Source organism: Saccopteryx leptura, chromosome 3, assembly GCF_036850995.1.
Source record: "Saccopteryx leptura isolate mSacLep1 chromosome 3, mSacLep1_pri_phased_curated, whole genome shotgun sequence".
NCBI lineage: Eukaryota > Metazoa > Chordata > Mammalia > Chiroptera > Emballonuridae > Saccopteryx > Saccopteryx leptura.
Window position 1 is genome coordinate 315,811,125 of NC_089505.1, and position 15,511 is coordinate 315,826,635.

Genomic DNA, 15,511 nt, shown 5'->3' on the forward strand with positions numbered 1-15,511 from the left:
CCTCTTCAACGGTGGCAGTTATTTTACACAAATTACCCTGCCTAGCAATTTACCTGTCTAAACTGTATATTACATTATGTTTGCAGAGTAGAAGAAGCAACAGCAATCACAACAATAGAAAGTAAGGGTGCAGAATCTCCCATGACAACAGTGGCTCCATCAGGAGATTGTGCATATGGGCCTTTATGTTGGTGGGGGAGTCATGAAGAAAGAGGACTCCTATGGAAACAGCACTACTTGATATTCATGTAGATTCACATAATTTTTGAGCTAGAAAGAAATTCTAGCCAAAATCTCTCATTCTATAGAGATGGATAAAATGGCATCACATATAAGATCAAAGTTAATATTCAAATGCCTATGTTTTGAAATACATTGTGTATTTTTCCCACTTGCATCAGAATAACAATTAAAATTATCCAAAATTTCATACTCGAGGACAATGGAAGAAAATAGAATCTATTTTTAAGTTGAGTATAAAGCTGCTCTAGAAATATTAGAGTCTAGATTTTAGAATCTATTTTCCAAAGTTTCACTCACCAATATGGTAGCCAATAGCCACATATAGCTATTTAAAAATAAAGAAATTAAAATAACAAAAGTTAAAAATTTTGTGTCTTATTCATGTTAACTGCCATTTCTCGCATGCTCATTAGTTACATGTGGCTAGTGGCTACCACATTGAATTGTACAGATTATAGAAGTTTATGTTTATCACAGAAAGTTCCATTGAACATCACTAACCTGCAATCCAGATTATGCTGTTCTCTAAACCATGAACATTGCATTTTACAGACCTAAATGCAGCATCAAAGATCATTTAAATTTTTTTATTGGGCATGTTGCCCACCATGGTTTAAAAGTCATGATTAGGAAGAACAAGCTAAACACAGACAAAAACAAGTTGGACTGTTCATATAGTAGGATTAGTACAAAAGAAATTTACAGCTGTCACTGTTACAATGTTCCTTCTCACTATGCTTCCTGAATAAGAATAAGAAAAAGTTAAGAGAGTTAATTTAATAATATTGTAATACTATAAAAATTATCAATAATGTTAATTTAAAGCTATATAAATGAGGCAGTTGAGGGATGAACATGAAAACTATAGGAAATATGAAGTTTTATCTGAAAAACAGCAACAACAAAACAAAGCATCCCCTTGGAATGTCTGTGTTTGGGTGATGTGTATGGATGTGTATTTCTATGTAAGTCCAAAGGAGAAAAACAATATGATTTGTTTCCAAAGTTTCTTAGTTCCTCTATAATTCTAATTTTACTTTTATTTCAGATCAATGGTGGAGAGAAGCGACCTGCCTCTGACATGGGGAAAAAACCAAAAACCCCAAAAAAGAAGAAGAAGAAGGACCCTAATGAGCCCCAGAAGCCTGTGTCTGCCTATGCATTGTTCTTTCGTGACACTCAGGCTGCCATCAAGGGCCAAAATCCAAATGCTACCTTTGGTGAAGTCTCTAAAATCGTGGCTTCAATGTGGGATGGTTTAGGAGAAGAGCAAAAACAGGTAAGAAAGATGTAAAATGGAGTGGGGATCACCATGATTTCTGAAAGTGTATGCACTTCAAAAAAATGGCTTCTGAGGACACTGGACAAATTCTTCAACTTCTAGAGCTAAGGCTGAGAGTGTGCCCCATCAGAACCAAGCTTTAGGAGCCTTTTTCTTTCACAGAACTTTATGCCCTTTATTGCTTCTCTATAAATAGCATGTTAGTCCTTTGTTTCAAAGTTTATATAGTGCAGTTACTTTTGGAAGGACTTCTATACATCCCAGCCAGGATTACATCATTCCTTAATGTTGCCAATGGGATCATAAAGACTAAAAAATTACTAAAAGTATTTTGAAAACTGTCCACACCTCTCTTCAGCACTTATTATTTACCCTTTCGTCATCAAAACCCTCTTTGCTCTTTGCTAAGTGAACCTCAAATTTAAGGTTTCTACCCTTAGCCATTCCCTAAAGACTACCAGGGAATGTTATCCAATCCCACATATACCATATTTGTATGCTGTGTTAACTCGGACCAGCTGCCTGCTTACTTTCTTCCCTTGAGGGTTATCATGATGTGACTGAGAACCATGCTTGGGGAGGGCCACCTGAGACATTTTGCATCTCAGCCCTGAAGGTCTAAGGAGGATGGGAACAGGGGAGAGAGCAAGTGTTCAGTACATCAATGTGGCCCACCTTGAAAAGCAACATTGACCTCATAGTTCTAAACCAGGGACTAGACTGTCATTGTCACCATCTAGAATTTTATTGTCACAAAGAAAAATGTAGGTGGGCATTATCATTATAGATATTGAAACAATTATATGGATGCAGATTTAGCTATTATTGAATACTTAGTTTCATTAATGGTGTATTTTGTATTTGATCTCCATAGAGATATTTACCTTCCTTCATCAGATCCAGGGAAATACATAAGAAACAGAAAATCTCAAACTTATATACATCCAGAAGTACCTATATATTGTGAATATATATCAACATCTATAATGTATATAGTGTTTTATACTTTTAAAAACACTATCACATGATTTATCTCATTTGTTCCCCTTATAGATACTTGAATCCAAATTTTGCAGATTATAAAATGGGGTCAGATAGTTAAATTTATTACTATTCATTCAACAAGTATTTGTTGAGCATTTACCTTGCCCCTTTGGCACTGTTCTAGACACTGGGGATGTAACAGAGAACAGGACAGAGTCCCTATTCTGTTGAATGATTTGTTTAAGATTAATGAATGATACATAGAATTATCATGTCTAAAACTTATCACTCAACAGTTCTTTTCTAACAAACTCTTTGAAATCAATTATAGTGGTAATGGTAAAACTAAACTAGTAGCTAAGAAAACAGAACTTACCTCTCTCCTTCCCCCTTTCCTGTAATTCAAAGCTGTCTTTTACAATCAAAACTTTCTATACATTTTCTTATGCCGTTTTCAAGATTGCCAGCCCCAGGGAATGGCCTCATAGGAGAGTACAGGCCTACCATGTGGAGCACTATGTTTCCAAGATGGAAAACTCACTCCTGAATCCTTCTCTGCATGCTCAATTAAAATGCCCCTTTAAGAGAGTAGTTGACGTTGTGTTTTGTAATCCTATCAAAAACCGAATATAGTTGTTTCAGAATTTTAGAACTGGTTTCTATCCTAGTTCAGGTAAATTTACTTTCACAGTCCCAAAGCTGAGGTGTGACTCCCAACTGATGTTGGCCATTCCCAGTAAAATCGTGCAGTGACTTCATTCCTCCACCTATGAGAATATCCCTAATTGAGAAACTCAGTGTACATTGAAAAGGGATTTCAATCCACTCTTGTTCTCGGAGTTGTTTTTTTTATTGTAATGTCTCCCTGCTCCACTCATGATGCCACACTCCAGGGCATACGTCTTTCTCTCCGCTTTGATATTCTGTGTATTTTTGCATAAGCCCATGTCTCAGTGTTATCAAGTCTTTTGTTTTGTGAGATAAAATTTCCCAGAGGAGACATCAAGAAAGTGATTGCCCTCCCTAAGGATTATGTGCAGCAACTCTTGTTCATCAGAGGACACACATGATTCCCCTCGGAGACCCAACCTCTCTCCTCCTACCCCTGACTCAGCAACTGAGCGGGAGTTTATTCCAAGGCTCATCTATGCTACCTTAGCTTCTATTTTGTTAAAGTTTTATTTTTAAAAACATCAGTTTTCTGTACTACTAGCCATCTGACTTCTTCTTATTTATCTTTCTCTTCAGGGATTGTTTCCTAATTATTTCCCCCATCACTAGAGGAACTCATGTGGTTTTAAGACCAGTGGTTTTAAAAGGCAGAGGTCTATAAAAGCCTTCTGTAACCCACGATTGGCCCTTCACATTAGCAAGACAAAAAGTCAGTACTTGTACACATGTATCTGGTGGAAAAGAATAATGTTCTGTTTTTATTTTTCAATCACAGTTGAAATTCATTATTATATTAATTTCAGGTGTGCAGCATAGTGGTTAGCCATTTAAGGAATAATGTTCTTATGATGAGAGTTAGGTTAAGAAGTAGGTCCTCAAAGCAGCAAATATAAATATGTAGGGTTTGACCACTAATTCTAAGACAATAAGGCCTTTTATTTTTATTACAGTAAGAAGAGAGCATTAAGAAAACATTTTACTGGCCCTGGCTGATTGGCTCAGCGGTAGAGCATCAGCCCGGCATGTGGAAGTCCTGGATTCAATTCCCAGTCAGGACACACGGGAGAAGTGCCCATTTGCTTCTCCACCCCTCCCTACCCCTTCTCTCTCTCTTTCTTCCCTGCCTACAGCCAAGGCTCCATTGGAGCAAAGTTGTCCTAGGCTCTGAGGATGGCTCCATGGCCTCTGCCTCAGGTGCTAAAATGGCTCCAGTTGCAATGGAGCAACAGCCCAAATGGGCAGAGCATCACCTCCTGGTGGGCATGCCGGGTGGATCTCGGTCTGGCGCATTGAGGGAGTCTGTCTGACTGCCTCCCCACTTCTAACTTCGGAAAAATAAAAAATAAAAAAACCAAAGAAGAAGATAACATTTTACTCTCCTTTTATCTAGCTATATAAGGTATTTATAGTCACAAAGAATATGAGGGTCACTATTCTTGACTATCATGGGAAAAAGGGAAATTACTCCTATTCTGCCTTTCAAAATTGGAGCTGAGACTTTCTAACAGAGATATAATCACAATTACAATGTAACATTTAAGCCTTTTTAATTGTATACATGGATGACTAAGCGTTTTTCTCTTTTTCTTCTGAACTTTATTTCAAATTGAATAAGTAACTTTGGGTTCTGTCTAAGTAGAAATAGTTGAAGGTTTTCTGGAGAGTTTATCTTATAAGAAAAGAATGACATTAAATAATAGTTGACCCTAAATAACTCATTGAGTACTATAAAGCAATTTCATAATCAAAATCCAGTGTTTAAAAAATGTGTGGTTTCTGATATATTCAGAATGCAGGTGTATCCCAGGGACAGGTAGAGAGAAGGTCCAGTAAGTGAAATCAGATGCTGTCCTTACAGAAGGGAGCATGTTGCATCCACGGCCACTGCTCTGCTGCTCCATGGTGGCCCTCTCTCTAACAGTTTGCAAGAATTGCCAGCAAAGCGAACATGCCTGCCTAGAATGCACATTTGGGCATCAAGAGAATTTCAGCAAAATATCCAAAGGTGTTATTATGGTGTATTACCACCTGTTCTTTCCCTTTATGTTGACTCATTGTGCCAACATAATGTAATATCTCTGTTTCAGACTTAAATTAATTGCATTTTACTCTCATTTAATATTCAAATTGGGGCACACATATACCGCGATGTATTTTTAAAGGAATGTTGCTAGAGCAGATGAGAGGCAAACCATTAAACTTCAAATTTGAGGACAAATGTGCACGTTACAGACAGCCTCATGTGATGCAATTGGCAGCTGGCTCAAGTAGAAGGCAAGGATTTCACGAGCCACGATTGTTCAAAAACCCTGTTGTCATAATAGCCCACAATTAGGAGGAGCTACAAAGATAAACACAAACCGGGAAAAATGGACAAAATTATTGATGACTTATTAGGGGCTCAGAAAATTACAATATTTAAGGGAAAACAGCTATTAGTGAGATTACAATGGACTGTTTTCTTAGCAGCCAGAGGGGGCATGGCTAAGAGATCCGCCTCCTGTTTGTATCACCCGCTTCCTCACTGTGGAGTGTGGGCAGGAATGAGAAACCACTGCAGAGGGTAAAGCTTTATTTTCAAACTCTGGTGAGTGAGGAACTAGATGCATTTTGGTTCCTGTGAAGAATCTCCAAAGGAAGAAAAAAAATCAAAAGAAAGCTGCAAGAAGTGATAAAAATCCTCCAGGAACACAAAACCTCCCTTATGACTCATTCCTACCAAAGCCACTGAACAAACTTCACATATCAGAGAGCTCTCTCTGTTTTAATACTTTGGATGATGGTGCTGAGTGTGCAATGGGAGCAGAATTGTGTTTGGGATTCCAGCCGGAGGTTTGAAATGCTAATGAATCGTAAGACAATGGAGAGCCCATTTCAGAAGCATACTAAGTTTTTTGAAAGACACCAGATGGAAAAAGGGAAATAAAACATAAGTATTGCTGTGATGTTGGTATTTGCTACTTATCTTTCACTGACTAGAACCTACAGAGGGAGAAAAATAATCATGTAACAATAGCAGGCCCTTTATATTAGTACTCCTTGGAGTTTCAGCAATCTTCAGCATCTTTTTTACGAGGTTCCAGCTAAATTTCATGTTTATGTCCATTTTTTTCCAGATTATCTGATTCTGGTCATCAAGTCTAGGATCTGTGACAATAGAGTACAAATCAAGCCCTTCTCAATCAGAGTCTGTTCTCCTTTGAAGAAGAAGGAATTGGTCCAAAGAGCAATAAAGGGTTCTTGGGTCCTTTTGAGCCCGGGAAATTCAGCTCTTAAGTGGAAAAGGAAAGTCACCTTAAATCAGAACCAGATGTAAATGACTAAATGAACCTTAAGTTCCTAATTGGAGACACAGTCAGGCTGTAATACGTTTAGCAAATTACAAACAAAATGTTCTTGTTTACATTACATTAAATGGCTTTAAAGCTCCAGCCAAAGAACTAAATAAACATGCTGTTAGGCTAAAAATGGAGTGGAAGGCCTGTTCAGAGTTTGATGTAGTCAGGAGAAACCACAGCCCAGGGGCCCAGAGAGTGTATTTTTGTAAATGCTAGTGATGTCGTGGATGGGAAAGGAGAGTAGATTTACCTCAAGATCCAGAGCCTAATGAGCAGAGAGCACTTGCAGGGAACTGTTTGTAACATATGCCTTCTTTCAGAATGCATAATTCATATCCAAGGATATTCACCGTAGCAGTTCAGCTCAATAGCAACACCTCATTATTTTATCCCTCAGTATTTATTCCTATGTTTGACGCCTCATGAAATTACTGTTAATGTGTTTATATAAGGGGAGATCTGACACAAGTGGGAAGAATATAATTTCCTACTCATTCTTTCCCGCTGCTGTGTCCTCTTCCCCTGGTACAAGTGGCAAGTGTAAATAGTTAATTTGCTTCAATTATGAGCCTGTCCTGCTAAATTAGAAGCAGCAGGGATATGAAGAGCCAGAATTATACTTATGAGGCAGCTGACAAATCCTCCGAGCCCACAGAATCAAATCATTTACTCCCTCATCGGTGCTCAAACACCCACTCCCTGAGTGCTGCAGGGGTTTTCGCTTCCCCCTTATCTTAGGATAAAATTCGGGTTTTATGTCAACAATGCTAAAGGTTAACTAAAATCCTGTTGCACTACATAACATTCACACATTTGTTTATCTTAGCCATTTCCTTATAAACAGTGTGCATTTCCCCAATTTTTTTTAAACTGGGGATAAAGGATATCTGAAACAATTGTTCACTTTATAAACTGTAGAATTAAGAAATGTTTCTAGTGATAAAAATTTGAAATTGAGCAATTAAAATTACATGAAATGGTGAGCATGTTTTACTTCTAAAATGCAGATATGTATATGAACATATATTAGTTGGTACATAAATGGGATTATTGTATGTGGCATAAACATACGTATACACACATAGAAATATCTTATGCTCATATACAGGGAGCAAACATTGCACTTGGAAGTGTCCATGACATAGGTAGGGAGAGAATTTGAACAAAATACTCATTCCAGTTCGTGCTAATGTTTTATTGGTAGAAATGTTTGGGTGAGTGAGTGAGTGGGTTCTATATCTGTGTATCAAATCCTCTATTTCCATTGATGTGAAAGATGCAGTTTAGGACTTTCTTATGAGTACTCATGCTTATAATAATTCTCAGAAGGAAAAATCTCAGACTAGGGACTCTACCCTCAATCATGAACATTTCTTGAGCACCTACTATGGACCAAGCACTGCCCTGCATTTTGGACTTGAATAGAAGAGGCGATCTGTCTTCCGTGGTTGTGTGTCTAAGAAAGATATCCAGGGAGTTGTCACATGGCTAGGAGGCACCGCTGAGTAAATTAAGGTGGAACTTTGCACCAGATCAATTTGATTCAAAACATGGGTCTGCCATACTTGCTATAAGGTAATGGGTAAAATGGCAACCCATTCTAGTCTGTTTTCTTATCTGTAAAATAGGGATAATAAATACTATTGCAACATTCTTGTTGAAACAAAGACAGTATATTTTAAGTACTTATCACAAAAAAAAAAAATGCACACAATAGAAGCATATTTTTAATGTTTTCATCCAGTCTCTAGCTTCAGTATCTCATCCCACAGCAGGCACATATTAGACACTCATTATATAGTTAAATGTAATTGAATGACATCATACTCTCCCCAGTCATCCTCATTTAACAAACGAACAGATATATTCCATAACCAGTTTTTCAGAGAAAGAGCTTGTTTCCGATAGCTACCATTCTAGAAACATGTCACATCATTATTATGTAGGTCTTTTAGATGGATTCAGATGTTCCTGAAAAGAATTGATAGCATAATTTTTTTCACATTGTGTATTTTCAGCCCTCTGAATACCACTTTTTAAAGTTCTATGGGTTTGGGAATGCTTGAAAAAAAGCTGAGCAAGTTACACAAGATGGGAATTTAACTGCATTTGAGGACTGAATTCTATATAAAATACAGATGCACTTTCTCTAACTGTCCTAAATAATAACAACACTGAAAGAAGCTGCAAACATTAATTTCTAAAGAATATGTCTGGGAATTGAGGTTAAATTATTATTTCTAATACATAACTGTATTTCTAAACATTTTATATAAATATGAACTTGTAATGGGTGAAGAAAACTGCATTTGAAGTCAACATCCAAAAAATGCCTTTTGATTTTTTATAGTGTTTGAATAGAATACAAAATTGGAAGCATTATATATTTTTTCTTATTATTGCTGTAAAGACTTGTTTGAAATAAACTATGACAAGAGATTAACGATGGGCCTAAGCAGAAAAAAAAGGAAGGAAAAAGGAATTAAATGGTATTAATTAGAGTACACTTTTTTTGTACAAGTTGGATGAGTTGTTTGGGAAAAGAGTAAAAAGTAAAAGAGTAATGACAGATTGTATTAGAAATGTTTTTCTATTTGACCATATTTTACTCACTGATATTGAACTGCTGATTTCAATTAAAGATAATTAGCCTATAAAAACATGTATACTCCTGGTATTTAGAGCATTTCAAAAATGATTCAGTGAATCACTAGATTACATGAACAGGATATGGAATCTGTAGAATTGCTATTTGATGTCTATCTGTGTATGTTTTAGGTTAGCCATTATATATGTTTTAGTTTAACCACTGAGATGCAATCCTTAGATAGGATATAGTAGCTTTCTTAGAATAACAAACCACAGCATATAACTAAGTTAGGACAGAATGAATTCAAAAAGTGTTTGGATGAGCTAGGGAAAATGATAAATGATGTATTATGATTTTTAAATCCCCATCTGGCCAACTTTGCACTTTATTTCCAACAGCTGTAGACCATTTGGAAGCCATTTTGTAGCTCAACTGAGTACTAATATTTACTGTATGAATCACATATCTTTAAAATATTTGTCTTTCCCTGAGAGAGAGAGTTAAGTTTCTTTCCCAAACTTAACTTTGACATAAATCAGACCCATCCTCCCAGGTTGGACGGTTTGATCATTGCAGTAGGCTGTTCATTGCCAAAGGCAGTCAGTTTCATCATTGGTTTCTGTAAGTAGACTTTCTTCACCCATGAACAGAGGCTTTGAAACATTTTTGAGGAAATTTTTTACTGATGATTTTTAAATATCTGTTTTAAAGTTAGAATTTCCCCACTCCCCTTATATGTTGAATATGTACATATTTTTTTCATTCTCTCTTACATTTGAGGTCCTTCTTTAGAAATTTGCAACAAATACAGAATTGAAAAGCATCATTGTGAAACTTTATAAGAGCACATCAGAAAGATATATAGATATATCATATTGGAACCTTTAGGTAGTTCTCAAAGAAGGAGGTTCCAAACTACTGCTGAGGAAACTTGATTCCGATTTTAATTCCAATCTTTAAATACAATGACAGAAATATACCTCCCGAAATTACTGCCCTTTGAATCTTCCCTGTGAACATCTGCAGCTATTCAGGAAAGAGCAGATCCATCAATCCACGTAATTTGATGTGATGAGTTTACTCTTTTCTAAAGTGTTATTTAGGAACTTGTGCGATGATCCCACATAGCCGATCATCAATAGCCAGTAGGGAGCCATTTGTAGAAAACAGGGCACTCTGAATGCTAGTCAGGCATCTCCTAACAACATTGATCCCCAAGTGAAATCAAGGGACACATATTCAGCTTGAAATACATTGCTAGCCACCTTTCTCCTGTGGTTGTTAACAAATTTCAGGAAAGTTAACACTTTATGTGTAGTTGACTACTGGGAGCCCAACAAAGAGACAGCACTGTTGCTGTTGAGTAGGGACCAAATGCAAGAAAGATCATAGATGCTACAATTAGGCCATCTGAGAATACTGTCTTATTTGCTGTTACTAAGAAACTGATGCTTTAAGTAATGCTATGGACCAAAGTGTGTTATATTTGCCTTTGGAAGTTAAGTGAACAGCAGTTAGCTACTTGGGGGTCAGTGGGAGTAGCATATTAATAAAACTGTGACATAAGAGTTTTGAGCATACAGATGCCATACAAATATACAGTTATTTACCAAATATCTGTTTTAAAGTCCTAAATAGTTTTCGTATCTGTATGGGTGAAAAATATTCCAGAAACATTTTAAAGTATTAAAAGTAAATGTGAACATTGTCAGTTTAAGCTCATAAATTATAAATTACGTCTTGGAGAAGATGGTTGAAGAGAAAACTAGAAACAGCAGTCTGTCTCTCAAGGTAAAAGCAAATCAATAAAGAGCTAGAGAGCTTTGTGCTTCTGACTGCAGCTGAACAGAGACATGGGTCATATTATTCAGAGGCATTTGCTGTACCCCAGCGTGTGTTTTCATATGTGAATTTCCAAAAAAAAAAAAAAATCTGAATTTGACTCCCAATGATTAGTTCCATAAATTTACAATACTCTTGTACTTAAACCAAAGGATTTACCAGTTTTTTTATTTAAAAATAAATTCAAGTCTCTTGAATTTCATATGTAGTAAAGGTGGCACAATGATTTTATGATAATATGGTATGAATTCTTAATTTCCTTATTAAAATTGTCTTTTATTATATCAAAATGCCAAGTATCAACGTCTAGGCTGAAGACCTCCCTAAAAGAAGAGAACGATTAGCACATTTATTTTATAGGGTCCTTTATCATTCTGTTGACAATGTCAGTCATTGTTTACCTTAAGTAAAATGTTCTGCTTTAATTAAAATATTCCAGAGTAAATAGTATTTCACTAATCTTGAATTTCATTGTTGAGGGCCACAACCCCCAAACCAGCATTAAAACCATAAAATGACCTCTGCTGCCGAATTGAAGGTATTCGGTCTTTAGACATAATTTATATTTAACTACTCTGGCTAATCTCAAAGCCACTTTTCTGTACCTCATCTGTGGCTGTTTGTAAACTCAGCATTCAAAATATTAGCCAAGCCTCATTCCTTGCTGTAAAATCCAAGATGTGGGAAATTAAAAATAGTTGTCAATAAAAATACACTTCTATTTACACAATAAATGATGAATAATATTTTGTTCTTTAAGGCTGATTTCCAAAGATTGTAAAACAAAAATTACTCAAAAGGCTTGAAAGAATTAGCTTAATGGTAGCAGACAACCATGTGTGTTCGCTTTGCTAATCTTTCATTTGTGACTCTAATGACTCCTTTCTGTTTTACTTAGTGGTGTGACCTTTAGCATAGCAGCAAGTCATTTTTCAGTACTTTTGCTCAATTTGGGATGATTTTACTTTTATTTTCAAGGTGATTCCGTCTGAAAAATGAAAACTTATGTAAACTGAAATCCATTTCTGAACGTTTTTACCTTTTCTCAGTAAGGAGTCCGCAGATCCATGTCATTCAGTGTTTCCATTGGAAAGAGTGGGCTGCAAGGCATGGAATACACACAGCCCTCAGCCACTCAGGGTCCCCGTTCCTCACCCAGATGGGTCTTTGACTATTATCACCAATTCCTGAGTCTTTGAAATAGAGCTGCAAAGCTCAAAAAAATTTTTTTCAAAAGTTTTAAATAGTGAGGAAACTGCCGACTCGAATATTGCTCCTTTGATTTACGTATTGAAAAGCATTGGTTATCTTTGAACTCTGTCCTTGTTTTTATATTTAGCATGGAACATATATATATATATACATATAATATATATATATATATATCAGGATCTGAACACACTATAGAATTATCTGCTCATTATATAAATGTGAATGGTTTCTTTACTCATGTGCTGTTTCCCTGAGAACCTTGATCAATAATATCTTTCTAAGTCAACTACCTCCACTCTCAAAGTAAACCAGATAAATCTTTTCATATGTCTTATGTAAAATGGAAGCTTAGGTTATTGTTAATTTTCTTCTTATCTTACCAACTGCCATACCTCTTCAAAATCTGTTTCAGTCAGAGAACACAATCTTCGAGGAGATATACAGTATTGTATAATATAATTGTGTTTCTTTGTGTGTGCGCATGTGTGTGTGCACAATTATCATTCTGCATTGTGCTTCTCTGGAAACAAAAGCAGGTGCACTTTCTAATTTAAGACTCTTTGTTGTTGTTGCAGGTCTATAAAAAGAAAACCGAAGCTGCAAAGAAAGAGTACCTGAAGCAACTAGCAGCATACAGAGCCAGCCTTGTATCCAAGGTAACGTGCAACTGTGTGGTATTGTGTCGGATCGTGGCCATCTTACTGCAGACTGCGATGGTCATTTAAAAGCATAAAAGATCACTTTAGAATTTCTGCACAATTCTCTTGGTTGAAAAAAAAAAGTAAATCCTAAACAAAGCTATATAGCTATATGTTATGGAAATATTTGTTCATCCCTAAAAGACAGGAGAGGAGCAATAGCGTCTGGGCCTTCTGTGAAATATTGTCCACCTGTGGATTATTGGTTTTGTGGATTAGTCTCAGCACACTCTTAATCCTGAGCCAATTTCCTATTTCTCTGCCTCCCATTCTGAAATTGCCTCCTTCTTCGTGCCTCGGCCCCGTCCTGTTGACTTTTGCTGAGGAGATGCCAACAGTCAAATTCTCGCCTCATTACAGCATCATCAGGATGTAAGCCTGCCTCCCCATCTCCCCCAAAACATTCCATTATTTCATTTACCTTTCATTTAAAAAGTAAAAAACAGCACTTAAAAATATATATTTTATGTTTTAAAATCTCTTACAGAGACGCTCATCCTTTCTGTTATAAATACTCAAGAGTTGACTGTTTGGTCTCAGGTTATTAGAGATGTATTTCCTAGTATAGATTTCTCAGGGAGGTAACCTCAGAGAGACAGGGCTGTCTGTATTTATAGGTGTTTGATATGACATCATCTCAAGTCCACATTTATCTGTTACCTGGCTCAGTGTGCCGGGGGCTCTGAACTTCCTTCCGTTCACCCACGAAGAACACTTTCTCTGCTATCCACAAATATCCATTCCCCTTCTGACAACTCCGAAGTGATTATATAAATTAGTTCTTTATAGAGAAAAAAATATATACTACTTATACTGACGCAGAACAGAAAAGACAGCACAGATACACACAAATAAGAAGTTTCAGTGTGCCGGTGGCCTATGCAAGCAACTTCATATTCTACTTCTTAAGGCATGATGTTGTGGGAAAACTTAATATTTATTACTTAACCTTAAAATGTCTAGCTTTCCTTTACTCTCTCACGATGGCTCTCACATTTTCTATATTAGCTAACTCTTTTGAAGCTATTTATATTTTCTGCTGACACCATCTCACATTTCAGTGTATTTATGGAATTCACAGAATATGTGTAAAATTGTAGCAGAAAAAATAAGGTACAAAATATTAGATTTCATCATGCCCAAAATGTAAGGGAGACTTTAAAAAAAATGGAATAAGATTTCATCCAAGATATATTTCTTTATTGAGCATTTTAAATACTGTGTTAGCCAGAAAATTTTACATCCAAGAAAATCAATACAGGTCTCAATCCCAATACAAAGCACTCTGGTTAATGCTGTGCAGATTGCCAGAATGCTATAATACTGAGTAAGCCTTTGCTTTCAAAACAAGTGTCCTCAGATTTGCTCTTAGCTTTAACTTTTCTTACCATTTTGCAACCCTCAGTATATGGCAATTTGTATAAATGTTGCGAGTTGCCATTTCTACATTTAAAAGTCCAAGCACTTTTTTTACAGCTTACTCTGACGTTTTTCTCCTCTTTAGCAGGGAATTTTGCTGGAACTGTTGAATGTCTTTATGTACAACTATCTATTGTCTGTATACAAATTGAAAGAAAGTTACTAACACCCTCTCCAGGTTAGAAGAAATGGCCCTCTGATGTTGCCCGTGAGTGGATATTTGCAGTATAACCCTGCAGGCGTATACAGAAATTTACCCAGCTACCCTCCCATTGCAGATGAAAATGTGTAAAATTTCATTTCTTTCCCATTTCATGGTTGTTTCTTGTGTGACTGTTCTGACATGTACAGTACTTAGTTCTTTTATATTTTTTTATTTATTTACCTTCACTCATCCCCCACATTTCTTCCCTTTGTTAGCCATCAGCGGTTCCCTATACCTATGGGTCTGTTTTTGTTTTTGTTTTTTTTGGGGGGGAGGGTTGTGACAGAGACAGAGGGAGGGACAGATAGGAACAGACAGACAGGAAGGGAGAGAGATGAGGAGCATCAATTCTTTGTTGCAGCTTCTTAGTTGTTCATTGACTGCTTTCTCATATGTGCCTTGACATGGGGTGGAGGTGAGGGTGCTTCAGCAGAGCGAGTAATCCCTTGCTCAAGCCGGCGACCTTGCACTCAAGCTGGTGAGCCTGTGCTCAAGCCAGCAACCTCAGGATTTCAAACCTGGGTCCTCTGCATCCCAGTCCAACACTCTATTCGCTGTGCCACCACCTGGTCAAGCATGTTTCTGTTTTGTTTATTCATTTAATTTTTTTCTAATTTCACATATAAGTAAAATTTAAAAAAACAAACTATTTCTTTTCCATTTTAAGTTGTAACAAGGAAAATAATAGCCATTTATATTTATGCATATATTTTTCCCTGTTATAATTTTTTAGTATATTATAAATTACTTTTCTATTCTGAAAGATCTAAAGGTGCAATTATTGAATGCCTTGTTCACTTAATCAGGCATTCATTCACCAGATTCACCTGGGTGTGTGTTCTGTGCCCAGCACTGTGTGAGGCTCAGGGCACAGTGGAGAGCAAGCAGGTGCATCCCCTGCCCTTAAGGAGGTTCCTATTTCATCTGGGAGACCAACAGTGGAAGTGTAAACTAGTAAATGGCCAAGATCTTTAAATATCTAAACATTCTGAAGATTTAAACAAGGGACCTGAAGGGGTGGGCTGG

The 15,511-nt window shown here is 36.6% G+C and overlaps 1 protein-coding gene across 2 annotated transcripts in view; it reads left to right on the forward strand.

Annotated features, from left to right (window-relative positions):
* Positions 1 to 15,511, forward strand: part of TOX (thymocyte selection associated high mobility group box) — a 308,505-nt gene that overhangs the window by 274,418 nt on the left and 18,576 nt on the right. For both annotated transcript variants that reach the window (XM_066379004.1, XM_066379005.1), the window contains exons 5-6: positions 1,292 to 1,522; positions 12,739 to 12,819. In XM_066379004.1, coding sequence (XP_066235101.1) covers positions 1,292 to 1,522; positions 12,739 to 12,819 — 312 coding nt within the window. The remainder of the gene's footprint in view (positions 1 to 1,291; positions 1,523 to 12,738; positions 12,820 to 15,511) is intronic.